This window comes from Hippocampus bargibanti, linkage group LG10 (assembly GCF_051943395.1).
Source record: "Hippocampus bargibanti isolate YZ-2025 linkage group LG10, ASM5194339v1, whole genome shotgun sequence".
NCBI lineage: Eukaryota > Metazoa > Chordata > Actinopteri > Syngnathiformes > Syngnathidae > Hippocampus > Hippocampus bargibanti.
Genome location: NC_142743.1, coordinates 11,111,194 through 11,133,819, shown reverse-complemented (window position 1 = coordinate 11,133,819; position 22,626 = coordinate 11,111,194). Strand labels below are relative to the sequence as shown.

At 40.2% G+C, this 22,626-nt stretch overlaps 1 protein-coding gene across 2 annotated transcripts in view; it reads right to left on the bottom strand.

The window, feature by feature from the left end:
* Positions 1-12,990: 12,990 nt before the first annotated feature.
* LOC148892442 (aminoacyl tRNA synthase complex-interacting multifunctional protein 1-like) overlaps positions 12,991-22,626 on the bottom strand; it is a 31,926-nt gene continuing 22,290 nt past the window's right edge. Inside the window, exons 1-7 of one of the 2 annotated variants that reach the window (XM_089005476.1) lie at positions 22,524-22,584; positions 21,085-21,216; positions 20,832-20,945; positions 17,784-17,948; positions 15,875-16,077; positions 15,590-15,758; positions 12,991-13,241 (exon numbers count right to left, since the gene is read on the bottom strand). In XM_089005476.1, coding sequence (XP_088861602.1) covers positions 13,075-13,241; positions 15,590-15,758; positions 15,875-16,077; positions 17,784-17,948; positions 20,832-20,945; positions 21,085-21,190 — 924 coding nt within the window. In that variant the 5' untranslated portion in view covers positions 21,191-21,216; positions 22,524-22,584 and the 3' untranslated portion in view covers positions 12,991-13,074. Of the gene's footprint in view, positions 13,242-15,589; positions 15,759-15,874; positions 16,078-17,783; positions 17,949-20,831; positions 20,946-21,084; positions 21,217-22,523; positions 22,585-22,626 lie in introns of those variants that run through there. The other variant, XM_089005477.1, reaches the window with a different exon arrangement.

The following is a 22,626-nucleotide window of genomic DNA, read 5'->3' as shown; positions in this document are numbered from 1 at the left end:
TAGAGCGGGCTCGCTCACTTCCACCCTCCCTGGAAGGGAGTGAACAGAGTGATATTCAGCATTTGTGCATTGAACGAGCAACATGGAAATCTGAGCGGAAGTGGAGCTTCACTCGTTTTCCTGAAATCCATTCACAAAAACAAAACAAACAATACATTAAATGGCCACACCCAGCCAGACACCACTCTTGTTCACATGGCATCTCTTTCAGTCGACCAGACTGCATTGTTGTCCATGAATGTCTCCACACAAAGAATCTCCCATTAGCATGATAGTCCCTTTTATACTAGTTGGGCTACAATACAATACGATACAATACAATATGAGGCAACACAATACAATACAATACAACACATCCTGATTTATAGAGTGCTTTTAAGACTGCAAAATAAACATTTCAAAAATTAAACCAAACCATGCTTCACTCATTCACTGCCATTCCCGAATTTATTCGGGAAATGAAAATATGATGTAGAGCGCCATTTCCGAATTTGTTCGGGTTTTGTATTTTCATGGTGTCGATAAAGCGGTGGCCTCTGGAATTTTTTTTCTTTTCCACATTTTCCTTTTTTCCATGTTAGCGCTTTGTTCAAGCTTCACCTGTTGTTAAAGCGCTATATAAACCAATATGGATGTATTGTATTGTATTTTGGACAGCCGCCGTCATTTCAAGCTCATATAACTCCAGACCCAGATCATTTAGGAATTAACTCTTTTTTTTCTGATGAAAGAGGGGTGTCTAAAGTTTCTAACGCTGCATTGAATGTTTATGTAGTCCTAAAACTCAATATTCTGTGGGTCCTGGAATTTGAGTGACAATGACAAAAACCCTGGCACTAGAGTGGACACATTTCTGCACATTGTCTGGCATTAAACGAGTTAATTCATGAATAAGCTTTCCAGAGATTTATTATACATATATATATACAGTAAAGTCTCGTTATATCGATATCGGTTATATCGATAGTACCGCTTATTACGATACTATTTCTATGAACGCAAGGAGAAAATTACATGCGCGCAGGGTCGGATATATCGATAGTCCCGGTTATATCGATATTTTTTCGGACTCCCGAGAATATCGATATAACGAGACTTTACTGTATATATATATATATATATATATATATATATATATATATATATATATATATATATATATATATATATATATATATATATATATATATATATATATATATCCCTATTGTCCAGACGTGGTGGTGCCAGACTCTGCTATGATATATACAGTAAAGTCTCGTTATATCGATATTCAAGGGAGTCCGAAAAAATATCGATATAACCGGGACTATCGATGTATCCGACCCTGTTTGCATGTAATTTTCTCCGTGCGTGCATAAAAATAGTATCGATATAACCGGGACTATCGATATATCCGATATCGATATAACGAGACTTTGCTGTATATATATATATATATATATATATATATATATATATATATATATATATATATATATATATAGGGCCGAAACTACCAGCAAAAGATTTTAGTTCGCTGACAAAGCCTCTTGGATAAGAAGCGAAACGTCCGACACCTTCAGAAAAGTACAGATGAGGGCTGAAGAAACCTTTTCATCGATGGATCACTCCTGTACGACTGAGAGCTTACACAGACTCAAATGATATATTTCAGCATTAAAGTTTGAACTCTTCACACGTCTCCAGCACCTTGCTTCCATTTTTTGGCTATTTTATTTTTCCTTTATAGTGATTTTACACATCGGACAGTTGAGTATCAGTTCAAATAAAACGCCTTGTTAAAGATTAAAACAGGCGCTTCCTGTCGTTTGGATTCTCCCCCCCCGCCAAATAAAAAAAATAAAAATGCAGCTCTTGTCTCAGATGTGACTGTGATTTGTTAACAGCTCCAGCAAATTGATGTTTTTTTCTCCCCCTTCTCCACATGTGGTTCAAATGATCCAATAGCTGTGCAAAAGTGGGAACATGTTTTGAAAATAGATTTAAGGTACATCAGGAAGCTTGATCTTCCTGATTTGGTGTCGCTGGATGTCAAGCAAAAATAAAAATAAAAAATAAAAACTCGCTGCTACTACAACGTGATACGTGATGCGTCATCAGTGACTGTCGTTGGCCATTTTTCACGGTTTGGCTGAAATTTGTTTTGTGCTGTCACTTAGAATATCATTTTCAGCTCGCTCGCTTTTGAGCAGTAGATTGAATCCAATTACGAATTGATCTATGACGGATAAAGTCTGGCAACCTGCCACTGGACAGAAACAATTGAAGTCATGACAAGTTTTCTTTGTCATGGACTGTCAAGTAATGTTCGTATGGAATCTATTCCCAAAATGAGATCTGTTGGCTTCATTTCAGACTCAATTGTCAGTGACGTTTAGTTCACTGAGGATAAGGTTCAGTTTAGGACAAAATTGTCTGTTTTTTTGAACTCATTCACTGCCAGACGTGCAAAAATGTGTCCACTCCAGTTCCAGGGTTTTTGTCATTGTCACTCGAATTCCAGGAAACACAGAATATTGAGTTTTAGGACTACATAAACGTTCATTGCAGCGTAAGAAACCTTAAAGGACAACCGACATCACTTTTTTTGTTTCCGAACTGACATCAGAAAAGCGTTTTATAGTATCTGAAATACCCAAAATACGCAGTATATTTTTAGCTCACTACTTCCTTCACTGAAAAACCCACGGTTGGCAACTATGATGAAATATCTACCTAAGATGACTTCATACGATCAGTATTGTGGATCAACTTCAGGATTCTCTTATTTCACAGATGTTACAGTTCAGCATGAGCTAAAAAGTAGCGGTGTAGGATAGCCAATGCGTTTCCTTTATCTCTGTCATTCCTCGATTGACTATGATAAATGTCCACCTGCACTTTTACTGAACTCACACTTTAGACTGTCACTGATGTCTTGCCTCACCGCTCATTGGGAAGATAATCTCAATGACGGCGTCCCTTTGGATTGATGCTATCTCCCGCTATGGCCAAAGATTATGTTACCAGAGTAAACAAAAGTCACATGAAGAAAATGCCTTCTCAAACACACTACAATGAGTTCCTTTCATCAAATGTATCACATAACTGTATAACCTGATATGAGAAGCTTGTATAAACATTTGAAGCTCAACATTCTAATTTGGGAGGATTTTGAATGCAATGCCCATCAAGTTCCGAGCAAATTAGTAAAAAAAAAAAAAAAAAAAACTGGACACCGCGAATCAGTTTGATATGATATCACGTTGGTATGTCTAAAATATCAAGATGTATGAAAAAGTAACAATGAGCCATGGTCAGACTTATTGACAAAATCCTCATATCACTCAAATAACCCCTCAGATTCCCAATTGGAAGTAAGTTTCTGAGAATGGGCCAAATTATAAAGCTTTAGGGCCCAAATCATCTAATGTAGAAAGGGCGTGACATCAACCTACTTGTGATAATATGTCAAGAAAAAGAGGGCAATGGTCTATTTATTGCCTGGTTTGATTCTATTTATTGTCTGTAGTTGTATGATTTTTTTCTAGGGCGGTTTCACAAAAATTAGATCCCATTTATTTTCTGCTGGGGGCGTGAGTCAAATTTTTGGTTATCAGTGGAAATGACAGTTTCTTCAGCCCATGTGCAGGTCAATGTGCATGTGTGTTTTATTTATGTATGTATGTATTTATTGTTTTTGGTTATTTATAATAATAATAATAATAATAATAATAATAATAATAATAATAATAATAATAATAATAATAATAATAATACAACTTATCCTGTCACTGTAAAGTGACCTTGGGAGTTTTGAAAGGCGCTTGAAAATTAAATGTATTATTATTATTTATTTATAAGCGCCTTTCAAAACTCTCAAGTTCACTTTACAGTCACATGATAAGTTTTTCTGTGGTTGAGCAGAAGTGTTCACTCAACCCGTAATAACTAATTGTAATTAATGATAAATGAGGAAACAACAAATAATAGAACTTGGAAAATAAACATTTTCGCAAAGCAAATAAAATAAAAATGAAAATGCTGATTTTTTTATTTTTTTTTAGAATTACATTTTATGTTTGGATAACAAGAATTATTGCATCATTCCAGTGTTTGTCGATTAGCATTACAGTATTTATATATTTGTTTGTTTATTAAATATGGAAGCCTCCTAAGCTAGTTTCTTTTTACTTGGAGCAAAATAGCACCTAACCTGAGATTTTAAGGGTTAACATAGAACATTGAGATGCACATACTGTAAAACGACAAGCAAATAATTTTTATTCTCACCTAAATCGCCGATGATAGACAGCATCGAAAAGAATCTAGAATTTATCCATCCATTATCTGAACTGCTTGGCCGAAAAAAAGTATGGTCACAGATAAGTAAATAAAAAGTTGACTTATTTTTACCTTTTCACATTTTACGGGCAAAATTTCACCATTTAGAGGTCGCCACAGCGAAACAGTGTCCTGCATCTTTAGACGTTTGATTCGCTTGTTTGTTTTGGCCAAGCTTTTACGTAAGATGCCCTTCCTGACACAACCCTATGTATCACGTGACTGTAAAGTGACCTTGAGAGTTTTGAAAGGCGCTTATAATTGAAATGTCTTAATAATAATAATAATAATAATAATACGGGTTTGGGATCACCACAATAAGACACTGGCTTGTGCCCCCTTTGTGGCTACAGAACGAGCAACACTATGAACTTAATAAAGAGGAAGATGCTCGATAAAAAGGCGATGGCAGCATGGATATCAGTCATTGGCAATATTCAAATAAAGTAAAACTACTCACTATCTGATGACAATGCCAAATCGGTTCAGAAATAGGCACTATGCGCTAATATCAAAGTATAATTATTGGATTGGATTGGATTTGCCTTTATTAGTCTCGCAGTGGAGAAATTTACATTTCACAGCAGCAAAGTGATTATTATTATTATTGTATTTTATTATTATTATTATTATTATTATTATTATTATTATTGTGTTGATGTTAATAATGATAGTAATGTTCTTATCATATTTTTATTATGATCATAATAATAATTATTATTGTTATTATTATTATTAGTAGTAGTAGTTTGTTGTAGTAGTAGTAGTAGTAGTAGTAGTAGTAGTATATAATGAAATTATGTCATGAAATTGTCATTTTTAATTAATGCATCATTTAAAGGACAACAGACGTCTCCGGACAAGTTGTGTCCATAATTTGTAAAATGGCTTCAAATGACTTCTACTGAGTGTATTTTACAAAGATTCCACCGCATATAGCTATATTTTACGTTTTAAGACTCGCGCTGAATATTCCGGAAGTCTTGTTTTTGAGTTGGTGACGAGCCCTCCCCCTATGTCACTGAAGGAACACCCCTGACCGAAAAAGGACATTGTAGCAGTCCTTCCATCACATCAATGCATTTTTCTGTACTTGTTTGGTCTAAAAACTTCGTGTTGCACCAAAAAGAGGCAGAAGAGGGCGACAAAGCTCCATGTAAGGAATTAATCAGTCTGTGGAAACTGGCTGATTAATTAAGACGTCTTAGTGTGACGCCACGAACAAAAAAAGTGATGTCGGTTGTCCTTTAAATTGACTGAATTATATTATACAATTTTTGGGGGGGGCAGCTGCCCATAAAATGACATTTAATTACAATTACTCCTTCAATCTGTTTAAAAAAGAAAGTGAAATGTTGAGATTTTTCTGAAATGGAAAGATTCCGCATAGAATCACATTTTAATGCTGTTTCCCCACCCCGTTTGCACTTTTGACCTCACACCTCACTACAAAGTTGACTCATTTATTCACCCAAAGGTTATTTCTCATCATGAAATGTATATTGAAAAGCCTTTTATGCCGGGACGAGATGTTGCAAGTGTCCACGCCTTGTCGGGAGCAGACAAGAATGCATGGGAATGGCATACGACTAAAAGGATGCGCATCAATGTGTCCCATGGCGACGCTTTGGCAAATACAACGTTGAAATAGACGGCGGGTCAGGTTGCGGTAGAAAAAGGTATTGTCACCGCTTTGTGACCGCTCCATTTTCGAACCTTGAATGTCTTTTTATTCGCAGACCGGATGGACACTAGTAATTTCTCAAACAAACAAAACAACATCCTTCAAAGAACCAGAACAAAAGCCAGGAGACCTGATCTAATAATTGGGGTGCTGGTTTTGTTTTGTCCCAAGAGTCGGTCATTGCCCGAGGAGAGAGCTGGACCAGAAAAAAAGGGTTTGTTTTTTTTTTGCCTTTAGCTATGTGTATCAGTTGATGGTCAACAGGGTCACGGCATGAAAAAGAACTGTCATCGGCTTTATCGCTCTGTGGGTTTCACTGACAGAGTGTGTAATCACTTTTTGATTTTGGTTTAAAGGACAACCGACGCCCCAGACAAGTTGTGTCCATAATTTGTAAAATCACTTCAAATGACTTCTACTGAGCGCATTTTACAAAGATTCCACCGCATATAGCTATATTTTATGTTTTAAGACTTGTGCTGAATATTCAGGAAGTCTTGTTTTCGAGTTGATGACAATGCCCTAAGTGACGTCACGGAAGGAACACCCCTGACCGAGAAAGCGACACACAATGCATTTTGGGTACTTTGTTTGGTCTGAAAACTTCGGGTTGATCCGTGTTGATGGCGAAATTAGAAGGAAAACACAGAAATAACATAACATAACACACACATATATATATATATATCCCTATTGTCCAGAGGTGGCGGTGCCAGACCTCTGCTTTGATAGGTCCCTGCGCTCGGGTTGGGGGGAGCAGAGGACTACTCCCTGCGGCTCCACTGGTTACTTCTATTGTCCTGACTGATTATGTTCTACGACTGGCTCTGATTGCCCCATTCACCCTGGTATCACCTCCTCAGCATCACTAGGCCTATGTGGTAACAATCTAAGGAAGAAGAGTGCATAAAAACAAAATTAAAGAAATAAAATGAAAAAAGGCTAAAAAGAAGTTTCAAAATATTAAATGGTAGGCATCCATTTGAAGGGGATTCTAATTTCAGGACACACAAAAAAATTAAGTGCCAAGTTGTGGTTTTGACATCCATCCTATTGATGCATTCAATCAGCATACAATCAAACCATAAATTAGAGCAAGCAGAGGTTGAACAAAGCTGCTGCCACGAGACATAAAAATACCTAAAATGGAAACCAAGAAATTATCAGTGACTCTTGTTATCAGCACCGTCTATAATCCAAATGTTTGTCGCTAATCTACGTGACCCACAAAGCGGCCAACTAATAATGAAGAGTGTAAATTTAGAAAATTTCGCTGCTACAATGGTCGGATGATTAAACCACAGTATTCCTTCCATTTAAAATGGTTTTAATTTAGGAAGCGTTCTAACAGCTGTGACTAAGTATTTACTCATACAAAATAGCATGACGAAACTATTTCTTAGATAAGGAATGAGGTCAGGATAATGGAAGTCTGGACTATTTCTGAACTCCTTAACTCCAAAAGACACCTGAAAGCAGCAATTACAGAGTTAGTTATTAGTTCTAGAACCATTGATACTAATATTTGTAGCTAGCTCGCGTGCTAGATGCAAATATTAGCTCGCTAGCTAGCTATGCCTACAGTCCCAAACAGTCTCTTTTCTGGATTCCACATGAATTGATCAGAATTTAAACTCCCAATTCCTTATTGCTAATTTGCCGGCCAAGAGAATTCCGAGATACCTGTTAGCGAGAATGCTACATGATAGATAGCGCCTCATATCAGATCACGGATATAAGAAGATATATTTTCGCTGCTCAAACGTGAGATGTAATGACATAGGTGTGTACAGAATAGAGCATCCATTTGTTTTGCCATGTGTGTTCGAACATTGAGCGGACTTGCACAGAATATTTGAGAGGAGACGATGGCATGATTTAGATTTTTTGTTACCGTATTTTCTGGAATATAAGGCACACCTTCAACGAATGACATATTGGAAAACCTTTTCCATACATAAGGTCCACCGCATGATAAGGGGCATCTTCAATGAATGACATCTTAAAACGTTAAGGCGCACCGGATTATGAGGCGAATGGTCAGTTTTTGGATTGGATTTATTAGTCTCGCAGTGGAGAAATTTACATTTCACAGCAGCAAAGTTATGAAAGGAATGAAAGTAGAAAAACAAAATACACGAGCTGCTGGAAAGACAGCCACTCTCGCGGCGCTGTCTTGAAGTCAAGAGAACAAAAAAAAAAAAACTAAATAACAAATAACATGACAACACAACGACACAGAGAGTCATTCCTTCTGAAGCACTTTCTGTACCCTCTTTGTTACACAAAGCAGTTCCACATGAAAAAAGGAGAGGATCAAAACGTCTCTTCACCAGTGGATCAGGGACATCATGGTGGAATGTGCATGTCGACTACAAGCTAAATGTTGAAAGCAAACACGCAGCTGTAACATCCATTGACCAAGAGATTGTCTCACATCTCCTGTCCCACATAAATGCGCTTCAATTCCAAGCCGCGAAAGTTCCACATACGCATCGGGCGCTCCTTCTTATCGCGGGCTCCTCAAGCCATGTATCCATACAGCCGCAGATTGTCCAACAGCACCGACCTTCCACTGAACAAAGCGGGGCTGTGAAGCTGCTGCCCATTACAGGCGCAAAAAAGCACAATGGCCACTGTGGTGTCCAGCGATGACAGTCGAATGGCACAGACATTCCTCCCATTCAAAAAGAGTACTGGCATATTCATGCTGCGGAAAAGGCGAAACCGCTCAGCACAGTCTCCTCCTTGATGAATGTCGTGGTCAAAAATGCTGAAAAACAATCCGTATCCATTCCACACGACGCAAAACAATACAAAAACAACAACAAAAAGCAAGGCTCACGAGAGCACTTGCTGACGGCTGCCTACTCGGACGCCATCTTGGACTCCTTTTGCAGCTTTTGAAAAAATATTTTCTTTTAGGTGAGCCTTATAGGGCAGAAAATACGGCACTTACGGGCACGTCACCTCCGTGGCTGTTGAGAGATGAATGACATCATCCATACATGAAAAGCGGGGTCTGAACCCGGTTCAGTTCTGGGAGTCATACTCATTTTTGTCTTTCGTTTCAGTTCCCAGTCGCCACTTTATCACTTTGATAAGAGCTCGTCCGTTTCATGAATGGCTCGGATAAGCCCGAAGACGGCAGCGGGGTAATTACAAAGACACGTTATACTTCCCTCTCTCCGGCATCCTCTTAAACACGGCTGATTGTAGTGAATGGTTCAACCATGAGGTGCTTCAGATCAGCTCCGATGTCAAAGGAGGGAGGAAGGGGGAAGGAAACGCAAAAAGGTCAGCTCAATTTAAAGCGTTGAGCTGTTAAATGAGCTAACAAAACATTTTCTTTGAAGTTGAGTTGTAGGGACTGGACACTTCTGCCCCCCGGTGGCTTCAATGGCCTCTTTCAAGAGGTATCAAACAAGAAACTGCACTTGAAATCCTGATCTGAATTATGATCAAATACAAGATCTGGTTACAGAATGAAGTACTATGCCACAAAGATATTGATAGGTTATTTTGTATCTGTAAGCTAACTGCCTGAGTCCTATGACGCCCTGCCACCGGGCTCTTTCTTTGTCGCTTTTGGAGAAAATAGTTGCTGGTGAAATCGCCAAACAGAGCAACCAAATGTCTCACTTGGGCAACAATTGACTTGGCTGTTGTAACCCTGGCTGAGCTTTGTTTGTGGAAGTACTGCATGTCAGATAGGAACAATTGGAAAATGTTTCCTTCGGTTCAATTCAATGCTGTGGTTTCTGTCAGTTAGCCAGACTACAAGATCGGAAGGTCCCAGGGGTTTCACGGCATGCAGGTCCGCACATACATAATTGTTATTGTATGAAAATTATTTGGAGGTCCTTGGAGAAATTCTGTCCGAGCTCAAAGAGCTCAACAACTGGACCAAAAGTGAGAACCCACGGATGACTGCTTTGATGGCGAAATTTCAAGTTCACTCATCGGTTTGAAAGGACTGCGAATCATATGGTGTTCTATTCAGTAAGGACTTGACAAAAGTCCAGTTCCCAAATCGGGACGGTTTTACAAATGGTTGAAGCAATGGTGGATCGAACGTTTTTAACCAGATAATATTTTTGCGATTCCATCACAGTAAGGGCAAGCAGACAAAAGGCATAAGAATGTTTGGCGGCGCATCTACAAAGGTGAGTGTAATCGCTCCCCTTAGACAAAGTGCAGACACATTGACGGAGGCTTTACGACATCCCACGGTGCCCGCCGTACGCGTTTTAGAAGCGCCTGGATCATGTTGGTCATTGCGAAGTGTGGCAAAGCACAAAGCCACACACAGAGTATGTGATCTTTTCTCTTTCTAGTGCAGCCAAGAGCGAGTCGGCCCGAGGTCTGTCTTTCCATCAGCACTCTCTGCCCAAAATATGTTTCTGTCCATCTTGGAATATTTTTCAAATAATGCTTCTGACCATTTTCCATTGTTTTCCCACTCCCCGCCTACTCACAAAGTAAATTCTGACTTGTGTGTTTTTTCCATGAGGAAATATGTGAAGAGGGGAACGATTCAGGTAGTTACAATTTCAACATTATGCCAAGAGGTTACGGGTGGTTGTATTAAAAATCCGTTTTTTGGTTCATTTTTCAGGATTCAGTCGGAATATTAATAATGTATATCTATTGATCAATTTTCCCTGCTCAGAGTATCCTCAAAATCAATTATACTGCCTTGGCAAAGAAAAGTAATTTCACACGTAAATTCTGAGATGCGCAACAATGACGATCGTACGAAATTAGCATCGTTAGTTAAGGTATTTGCTTAGCTAGCGATGATAATTTTGTGTCGACAATCCAAAAACGCTAGCTTCCACATATGAAAAAATATCATTCAATGGTCACCTTCATTTTATATATTATTTCAAATGGGTAGTATTATTGAAGTTAGATTAATTTTTATCGATCGTATACAAAATAATGGGTCTCTGGAGAGTGTGAAGCTAAAGATCAGCATGACTGAAAATGTGACTTCAGTACCCTTTCAATCGCTAGGTTAGGTGAACATTTGCCACTTTTATGATCTCAAAAAAACTTCTGTTGGATTCACAAGATTAGCATAAAGACATAGTGTTGACATATACTAATATCGTCAATATCGTCAAGTATCTCAAAGCATATCATTACAGCTTCGTAACTGTTTGGAATTTATATTTTAAAAACGTTTAGTATACTTTACACTAGATGGATGTACGCTGTTGGATTCATCTTACTTTCCCAAAAAGCTCCTTTGCAGGATTTCCAGATCCCGCTGGTTATTGCTGTTGACGGAAATGTGCCTTTCTGCTGCATTTCCCCATTTCATACTTTTGTTTGATTCTATTTTAGGCATTTAGGGCTCACATGATACGAGATTTACAACGTTTTCCAGAGCCATCAAAATGAACACTTATAATCCACTGAATGTCACTCGCCAACCGCTGAGCGGCAGGGTCCTTTTTAATGATATGCTGGCTTCATCATTTTACGCTAAACAAGCGCATGGACAAATCTGCAATGAACCGTGACAAATATTTTAAATGTGTGGAACTTCGTAAAACACTCAAAAAACTCTGGTCCAGCACATTACGATTGAGAAATTTGGCACCTCCAGCAATTCTGTAAATCATTTATTTTTAAGGGTAATGTAAGTTGACTTGCAAAAGCGATTTAAGTGTTTTGGGATGATACTTTGTGGTATATTCATGAGTTTAACAAATACTATGTCGATTTATAAAAACATGGATTTTTTTGCTTTGGCGGCGGGAGCTCTCCCGATTGTGACTGACAGTAATCACCCAGATTTTTCACGTCTGCGTTGCAGGCTAGTGTGGTGAGATGGGGTTTATTTATTTTTCTTACCAACAAAAACGTCCGAGCACAAAAACCAAGTCTAACAACGCATATGTGAGGGAAAAAAGATGTTTGACGTGCATGTCCGCTGGGCAATTTGGGGGTTCTGGGATTCAATTTCTAGCTTCCCTGTCTGTGGACGACTTTTAAAAACAAACCATTTTAAAAACAAAGCTTGTCATGCTCAATGTCGATTTAATATGTTCCATAGGTTTAACTTTGAATCGTGATTTGTCCACATGTGCCTGTTGAACAAAGTGGAAAAACACCCTCTCACCCAATAACAGCTTGCCTCTGACCCGACAGCAATCAATCCTAATGAGAACGGGCGCTGTAAAAAAATGCACGGATGGACGTTTGGCATCAAACTACTTCGCATTACCCTAATCCAGGGGTCGGGGACCTTTTTGACTTAGAGAGCCATAAAAGTAAAATATTTAGAAATGTTTTTTTTCATTGAGAGCCACAACACGCGAGCGCACGCACACACACACACACACACGCACGCACGCGCGGCCACTTTTCAACAAAATGTCAGAATTTAATATTTAAAATAACTTTGTTATAGTACTCACCGTTAACATGAATGGTTTTCCGTTCCTCATGATTGGTAAAAATCCAGCGGAACGACCAGAATGAGTCTACTAGCCGGCTCCATACGCAAAGTTCCTGCTAGCTAGCCTGCACACGGCTCATTAGCTTCCACACTTGCTATGCAACATACTTCTCACAGAATTGTATTGATGCTAAAGTTAATTAACATGGGGCTTGTTAAAATGTCACTGACATTCGACTGTTTCATCGATGGTATTGTTTCTTTGCAAATTAGATTCAGAACCTTTTTTCTCCACAAAGGCGAATCCTCGGTGTATTCAAGCTGGACTTTGTTTTTATTTCTCGGGCTCATTTAAAGGGGCGTTTACCTGTTTCAACTGACGGCGAGTATCACCCAATCAAAATTGCGCTTTCCGCCAACCGCAGCACCAACAGAAAATGAACGGAAAAAAGCGAGAATATGTATTTAGATTTATCGACGAGCCTTCATCAAAAGAGCCATATATGGCTCGCGAGCCATAGGTTCCCGACCACTGCCCTAATCCCCAGTTGTTAAGAACTCACATTAGGAAGATAATATATATTTTTATTGAAGCCCTTCAAATGCTTTTTCACTTCGATTTATCAGGGGTGGGAAACAGCTCCTCTTCTTTTTATTTGATCCCGCTGTTGCTCATGGTCTGGGCCCGGCACACTCCTTTTCCGGCCACTTGGAACGGCGCCCCCTTGTAGGTTGCGACGCATTCGCCGTCCGTGCGAAGGTCCGGCTGAATCTGCTCCCACACTTTTTTCTTGGGGTTTAGCTCCTTGTCAGGTTCGCCTGCAACGTCATATTTCATGTCACTAGTGAACAGTGGTAGCATTTGACTGAGCGATCGGAAACATGAGGATTTAATGGATGTAGTTAGTGTGAAGAAAATAAGAAGATTTTGTACGAGAAAGCGGTCATCTTTCTCATTCGGTTGAGTGGTCATAAGGAAGAATCGTGTGACTTGACAGCGTGAGTAGAGCAATTATATGCGAGAAATGATTTTAAAGCCAGCCCACGGATGGTTCGAGAACTTTAAGCGCCGTACTGGGATTCACTGCGTCACTCGTCATGGTGAAGCAGCCAGTTCTGACCATAAAGCTGCTGAAGCCTACAAGGTGTCATTCCTCGAACTGGTGAATGAAGAAGGCTACGTTCCTCAGCAGTTATTTAATGCAGATGAGACCAGAAAAAGATGCCTCACCGGACTTTCATAACACAGGAAGAGAAGTCTGTCCCTGGGCATAAACCAATGAAAGATAGGCTAACCCTCCTGTTTTGTGCTAATGGAAGTGGTGACTGTATGATAAAACCAATGTTGGTTTATCATTCAGAAACCCCAAGAGCCTTCAAAAGAAACCAGGTGGTTAAATCCAAGCATCCTGTAATGTGGAAGTCCAACACCAAAGCTTGGGTTACTCGTCTCCAGTTTATGGACTGGATGCATGGTGTTTTCGCTCCTTCAGTGAGGAAATGTCTCGAGGAGAAAATACTCCCTGTCAAGTGTCTTCTTCTCCTTGACAATGCCCCAGCGCATCCACCAAATTTGGAGGAGGAACTTCAGGGTAATCTTAATTTCATCAAGGTAAAATTCCTCCCTCCCAACACAACCCCTCTCCTGAAGTCCATGGACCAGCAAGTGATCACAAGTTTTACCAGATGCTTTCAAGTGACTAATGACACAGAACTATCCCTTAGGGATTATTGGAAAGACCATTTCAACGTGTTTCATTGTGTTCAGCTGGTACAAAAGGCTTGGCATGATGTTACCCTCCGATCATTGAAAGCAGCTTGGAAGAATTTGTGACCCGCATGCATCCTTGAGAGGGACTTTGAAGGATTTGATCCTCATGACGCTGTTGTTTTGGACGACATTGTTTCCATTGGACAGAACATGGGACTCAAAGTGAATCCCGATGACATCGAGGAGCTTGTTGCTGACCATAATGAGGTCCTCAATACAGAGGATTTGATTTGCCTTCAAGAGGACAAGCGGAAGCAAGCCATCCAAGAGTTGTCATCTGAGGGCGAGGAGGAGGAGGAGATGGCTGCAGCATCAAGTGAGCGCATCAAGGAAATGTTGGCAAAGTGGAACGAATTGCAGGCTTTTATCGAACAGTTCCATCAAGAAAAGACTGGCTATGAGAGTCATCAACATGATGAACGATAATGTGATGCCCTCAATTTCGTAAGACCTTACAAGTCAGAAAGCAACAGGTGTCAATTAAGAGGTTTTTAGTCAGCAAAAATGATAAGGAGTCTCCAAAGAAGCAAAGAAGAGAAGCCATGCCAGAGGTTGAGTTACCAACAGTCCTTATGCAAGGTGACTCTCCTTCCATAAGCCATCAACGACCATCACAAAGGTAAATAAAACGACTTTATTTCACAGTACAGTTTATTTCTTTAATTACAGTCCTTATGGAATGTGAAACAGCAATTCCCTCCGACCTCCAACGCCATTCCATCAAGCCATCAATGACCATCACAAATGTAAATAAAGTGGCTTTATTAAACAATGCAGTGTATTTCTTTCCAATAGCACATTTATTATACAAAGAATAAGATATGATGTGTGTAGTTTTAAGGCTTATTCAGTTGAAAATTATATTTTCTGGAGACCTGGAAACGGATTATTCTCATTTTAATGGTTTCCTATGGGATTTTTTTTTGATACACACTTTTCACCTTACACACTCTGTCTGGGAACCAATTAAGTTCGTAAGCCAAGGTCTCACTGTATAGATATACAGTAAAGTCTCGTTATAGCGATATCGGATATATCGATAGTCCCGGTTATATCGATACTATTTCTATGCACACACGGAGAAAATTACATGCAAACAGGGTCGGATATATCGATAGTCCCGGTTATATCGATATTTTTTCGGACTCCCTTGGATATCGATATAACGAGACTTTACTGTATGTGATATATGCGAAGCGGTGTATGCAGAAATATTGCAAAAAATGTAAAAATTACGCACGCACGCACACGCACACGCACACACACACACACACACACACACACACACACACACACACACACACACACACATTCTCTCTTTCTCTCATAATACAAGCACCGCCCCCCTTTGTTTTAATTATTTTTAGTTCTTTTTAAAGAGAGAAAAGATGAATACCTGAAAAGCCCTGGAAAGTGACTCTCTCCCCTGGCACGGCCCCGTTTGGTGGGTCAAGGATTTCCACCAAGTTGGGCGAGCTGGCGCACATGACCATGGCCTGGGATGTCACCCCTCTCATCTTGGCTGGCTTCAAGTTACACAGTAGAATAGCCATGCGATTCTGCATCTGCACCCAAAAAGTTGAAAACATTGATGAGGTTCATTTATCCCGAAACAGCACAGCAATATTAAGCAATATTTAGCATATTTTCCCCCGCCTTGGTTCAAAAAGAGAGTTTGTACCTGATCCAGAGGCACATACTTGACCAGCCCACTGACCACCGTTCTGGGTGAAGGCTCGCCGACGTCCACCTGCTCCACATAAAGACTGTCGGCGTCCGGGTGCTTCTCTGCCATGATGATGCGGCCGACGCGGAGGTCCAACCGAGACACGTCCACCTTGACGTCGTCCTGACCGACCGTCGTCATCTTCTGCGGCTTTTTCTCTGCGCGTTTTAAGGACGACAAAAGTCATTTTCACTGTCGCGCAAATTCAGATTTTACGAGTACAGTGGAAGCCAAAAGATTTGGTGTCAATCCGAAAAGGCTTTTTATTCTTTATTTTGTGGATAATCAGGGTACTACGGAAGAGCATTAGGGCCAGGTTGAAATACACATATTTTTTTAGAGATGGGGTATTATTTTGAGAAAAAAAGTCGTAAATTTGCATTTTTCAAACTTGCAAATTTGCTAGATTCAAAGTCACAAATTTGCTAGATTTAAACGGTTTAGCAGCCTAACGCTCTTCCGTAGCTGACGGGATAGAATACCGTAGTCTTACTGAAATAGACGAGTTAATCAGTTGTGACTTTGGGATTGGGTTTAGTAACAAAGAGATCCTTCAAGTCTTGGCACAGAATCACAATACAGTAAAGTCTCGTTATATCGATATTCAAGGGAGTCCGAAAAAATATCGATATAACCGGGACTATCGATATATCCGACCCTGTTTGCATGTAATTTTCTCAGTGCGTGCATAGAAATAGTATCGATATAACCGGGACTATCGATATATCCGATATCGATATAACGAGACTTTACTGTATTGTGATTTCTATCCGGAGTTTGAAGAGGCAGTGTCGTGAACTTGGTCGCAGCCAAAAGCATTGACATTTTATACGTAGTTAGGCCATGAAAACCTTATAAAATAAATGAATTATGCCATAACTGCGACTCCACAGATACCTACTTCTGTCCTGCAAATTATCTTGTCTCACGAGGCTGCTAACGCTAACCATCGCACGACCGAATGATGTATCTCAAACTCCAAAAGTTTTTTTTAAATATTTAAATCTAGCAAATTTGTGACTTTAAATCTAGCAAATTTATGAGTTTGAATCGAGCAAATTTGCGATTTTTTTCTCAGAATAATAGCCCATCTTTAAAAATATATATATATATTTCAACCTGGCACTAATACTCTTCCGTAGGGTACGGTGATGACTGCAACGAGAAAAAACAAAAATGCCATAACCTATGGCGTGAAGAACATTTTTATGAGTCGGGCAAGGAATGAGTGAGATCACTTGTTTGGAGACATCTATTTTTAGAACAACTTGAAGTCACCCAATTCTAAATTAACGTTGGACTCCATCTCCAGTGTGTTACGAACCGAAGCATCTGTAAGTGCTTACATGCTAATTTAACCAGAAATGTCCGACGCAAGTTCCTCGTAAATGTTGATTCAAAAAACATTCTGGGAGATTTTCACCAAAGGAGAAATGAACATCACCTTTGGTTTCCTTGGAAAAAAAAAAAAAACTGAATTAAAATTGAAGCTCCTCCGCCAAGTCAAGTCCGCCATGGATGATTTCACATGAAAAGCCTAAAAAAAAGCTTTTCAATGCTAACAGTGACTAAAAAGGGCTTTGGAGATGAATGAAACTCAGCTCTGGCTTCTCTGTAACATAAATTTATTTAAAACACTTGCAACACAATAAATGAATCACAAACTTACTTTTGTTTAATTTAGTTTTTTTCCATTGCGTCAAATACGACCAATCAACACCTGATATGAAACGCGTGTTTTGATTGCGGCCGACGATTTCAAACACTGCGTAAAAAGCTGCTTTTAATCGCTTCAAGTGTCGAGCGCACATCGTGTGGCGACTTCAAAAAGGCATTCATAACTATCGGAATGTTGATGCGTCACCTTTTTGCTCCGGCTTCTTCTTATTGTGGCTGTCGTCTTTGGGGGAAGAACTCTGGACAAGGTGGGAGGCGGCGGGGGTGACGGTGGGTGTAGGACCCGTGGGTATGGGAGGGGTGGCATTGGACTTCTTAGAGGATTCCAACGGCGACATGGCAACGTCTCGCACTGCAGGGAAGAGGAAATCTTGGTCAGAACGCGATGCAAGTGTGTTTTTGTTATATCTCCTTGTCGGTACCAAAACCACCCTACAAAAAGCAAACAGTTTCTCTCTCACCATTGACAGTTCAACCGTGTCCCCCTCCCTTCAGGTCAAGAGCCTGGGTGTCATCCTCGGTAGCTCACTACCTTTTCACTCCCATATAAATAACATAACTCGGTCTGCATATTTCCACCTCCGTAATATTAATCGTCTCCGTCCCTCGCTCACCCCTCACTCCGCTGCTATCCCTATCCACAGTCTCGTCACCTCCCGCATCGATTATTGTAACTCACTTCTCTTCGGTATCAATCAGAAATTTCTCCATAAACTCCAACTCGTCCAAAATTCTTCAGCCCGGATCATCACTAGAACCCCCTCCTTTCACCACATCACCCCTGTCCTCCAGCAGCTCCACTGGCTCCCTGTTAAACATCGGATTAAATTCAAAATACTTCTGTTTACATTCAAAGCCATCCATAACCTTGCCCCTCCCTCTCGGTCCCTCAGATCCTCATCCTCCCTTCACCTCTATGTGCCCTCTGCCCGTCTCACCACGATGGGATGCAGCGCTTTTAGCCGCTCTACTCCCAAACTCTGGAATTCACTTCCACCCAGCATCCGTAATATTGACTCCCTCTCTATTTTCAAGTCCCACCTAAAGACCCATCTGTTTAAAATTGCTTTTAATGTCTAGTTCAATCTGCTATTTTATTATTTATCATTTTACTTATGGTTTTATTGTTGTGTGCTTTGTTTTTATTGTAAAGTGTCCTTGGGTGTTTTGAAAGGCGCTTGAAATTAAATGTATTATTATTATTATTATTATTATGTACGCAAATGTGTTACATGGTACGCAATCCCACGTGGTGTGTGAAAGCAGTGCGGTGGTGAGAAGGTGAATAGTTTGTGAAAAGTTAACGCAATCAGTGCAGTGTTTTTCTTGGAAGAAAGTTACCGTATTTTCCGATGTATAAGGCGCACCACAAATGAATGGTGTATTCTCAAACCTCTTCTATATATAAGGCGCACCGGACTATAAAGTGCACATTCAATGAATGTATAATACAGGTAACATCCGATTTACGACTGGTGCAAGTTACGACAACTGCCAGACCCTTTTTTTTTATTCTGCGGCTGGAACCACTGCGGTGGCAGCCCGGCAACGCTGTTGAGATCTGCAGCATGTTTGCGATTAATTTGGTAGAATAAAGACTCGAGATTATCCTTCTTGTTTAGATTGAACAAGTAAGATGTTTATTTGCCGGACCACAGAGAGCAACAACTTCTCTCAGCATTCTATAAGAACAATTTTTTTTATCGCTGTCAAAGGACCATATGTAGCATTGTGGCTGCGTTGCCAGATGCGCTCAAATTTCAGTATGCCTCATTTATTTTAACAGAGAATATTACAGCATTGCACAAAATGAGGATACAAAATAACTGTTTCTTCAAAAACGCGTACGACAATCTTGGCCAGTCAGCGCGTGATGGCACCGGCTGGGGGGAGTGTTCACTGACGCCGAGGCGGGTGGGCGTCGGCGCACGGGTCGAGGGTCCCCCGACGACGGCCAGGGCAAAATCCTCGGCGGGTCGGCCGTCGGCGCGCGGTATCAGCGCGACGAGAACGCCCCCACGCTGCCACTGCCTCTTTGAGACTTTTTTTCCTTCGACGTCCGCCTAAGTCCGAGCGTGTGTGTTGGGTAACCTCTTCTGGCTTCTTCGTTGGCAGGGAGAGCGATTTTTCAACAGCGCGCATGCATGGGAAGCCGTGCATATTTGGGTCATCAGAACGACACAGTAACAAAAATCGTTAATACGAAATCTAAAATGATAAAAATGACACTAAAAGTTACAAGATTTATAATTGAACCGTAAGCAGTTTGGTATATCATAGTATTCAAAAGAAAATATCCTTTAAAAACAACAGATTGACATCATATACTATTCTGTCGTATAAACCTCGCATCGGCCATTTTGAACGCATTTCAACTTACGACCGTTTGACTTACGACCGTTTTGTCGGAACGGAACCCGGTCGTACGTTAATATATAAAAGTTTTCCAAATATAAGGCACACCACATTATAAGGCGCTACAGTCGAGGCTAGGGTTACGCATGACTTCTGAGACAGGGGGAAATTGAGTCGTGGTTGCTGACAGTGGTTGCGAGACCTGTTGTTGCTCAATATTACTTCACTAATAAGGTGCACCGGCGTATAAGGCGCAGGGTCAGCTTTTGAAGAAAATCGATGTTTTTGGGTGTGCTTTATCCACCGGAAAATACAGTAGTTTGTGCTATGTTGATACTGGAAGCATTGTTTAGACATTTGAGTTTCTCGATGAGTGAGACAAATGAAAAATATATATGTATCAAAGTTGAAGTTCTGCTTGAAATGCAGTTGAGATTTAGCAAGCATCGTGCAAGTTGACATACTCGATTTCCTTCCGTGGGCCACATAAAATGACATGGCAGGCCACATTTGGCCCCTGGGCTTTAAGTATGACAAATTGATGACTGAAACTCTAAAACAGACAGCTCAATACAAAAACATCCCACAGTACCAGCATTTTCCTTTTCCTGGCAGGAGATGTAGAGGCAAGATGGACCATGACAAACAATCGTTTTATCTCCACATCGATGAAGACGATGAATGCAAATATTTATTGTGATATGTATGAGAGTCAAGTTGTTTATTTATAAGACATCTTTTTCAATCAGCCTTGATTTCCGTGTAAGCTGTTTCTGGTGCAGTGCGTATCGTCCAGTGTGTTTATGGTTCAGGACTGTAACAAATTTCCCTTGGGGCGGGGGGGGCAATCAATTATTTAAAATGAACGAGACAACTTTACCTCCTCTCTTCTTTTCTTTGTCGAACAGCTGCTTTTTCAAGTCCTCGATGTCCCGCTTCAATTTGGCATTTTCCACCAGCAGTTTCTTTTCCTCCCTGACGCTGGCCTGGATACCTAAAATAACAGCAATTATCGTGAATGTCCAGATTTTAGGAAGTGCTCCTGCATGAACGCAAATACAGTAGTGGGTGAAATAAAATTAAATTCTGGACTCTCAGCGGGAATATTATGCTGAGGATTTGAAGGCATTTACTGGCTTTCTCTTTGAGCAGCTGGACTTGCTGTTTGAGGTACTCGATGATCTGGTCAGCCTCTGCAGCTCGCTGCTCCAGCCTCACCAATGGGTTGGAACTTGACATTTTGAACAAGGAGAGAGCTTATGAACCTGAAATAAAATAACATTTTATTGTATAATGAGTCCTTGGTTTTTCACAGTCGCAAATTCGCAGGAGTGATTCTATCTATTCTTTGTAAGGAGCTGAAAATCGCAAAATATTTTGGCTTCATCTTGTCGAATAAAGTTTGAGTGGATCTTGGTGTTTTGGTGAATGCACCAGATGCACGTACAATGTGAAAGGTGATCACGTCACTACGGCGCAATGACTCATGTCAGGAGGCATCATTTGCTTTGCTCGTGCAAATAACATCAGATCTTAACGGCAAGCTATCTCGCTATTGGCTGAATGCCTCAAGTGTGGAAAAAGGTGACCTCTGTTCATAAGGCGCGGAGAAAGATAAACGATTAACCAACTTATCCCAAATGAACCTCAGCAAACTGTCGAAAATTGGAACATTTGGATGGCCCAAAAGTCATTTACAAGAATGACAAAATAGTTGGACTTGAAATCAGATTTTAAAATGTGTCTATTTCCAATTATTACTTTTTTCATACGGGTGGAGCTCTCGCAAATTAAATGTGAGGTGGTGGGAAACAAGTCCTGGCCCAAGACGAAAAAAAGGAAAAATAGAAAAATTTAAGCGCTGAAGTTGAGAGTTGATATTCTTGATATAATTTAAATTGAGCCAGCGGGCCTGCCTCCCTCATATATGTTGAACTATTTTGTATACGCATTTAAACATGCCATAAAACAAAGGGCGAATTCCTTCTGTCAATAACGTATCCTTGCGAAACAGTTAAATATGTTTGCATCTTGCATGTACATCGGCATGACAACTACAAAAGTGCTGCTAGAGCGCCACCCGAAGTGAAAGGAACTGTACTCTAAAAATACCTATACAACCAACGAACGATCCATTACCGGATAGTAAGTCTACGACATAATTGACTATGTTGATTATATTCGTTAAAACAAGCTAATTTCAAATGTGTGTTTTTTTTTTTTTGTTGCTTGCGACGCCGTGTTTGCTCAATGATGTTAACTTGTGAGCGTTGTCAATAAAAAAGCATGTCAATATGAAAGCGTGGAGATCAAAGGGACCACAAGTATTCGAGTTTGGTGATGCCAGCTAAAGCTCTTTTATGTTAATAATCAAATATATTTAGACAGAAACTCGTATGAATAATCACGTCATTACAAGACTAAGAATAATGTACTTATTGTACAACATAGCTGTGAACCAAAAGCAACAAAACTGTTTCAAAGGCCTTCCGTTCTTTGTAAGTGGCACTGCTAGCAAAACTGCATTCATAAAATAAAGGGGGAAAACACATAAAAAATACATTACACTTACATGGACGTTTGGCATTCACCTCTACACGTTTTGGCCAGCGTCGGCGGGGGCTTGACACTTCCTGGCAAAGTACATTTACAATAATTTAACGCAGGCATACGCA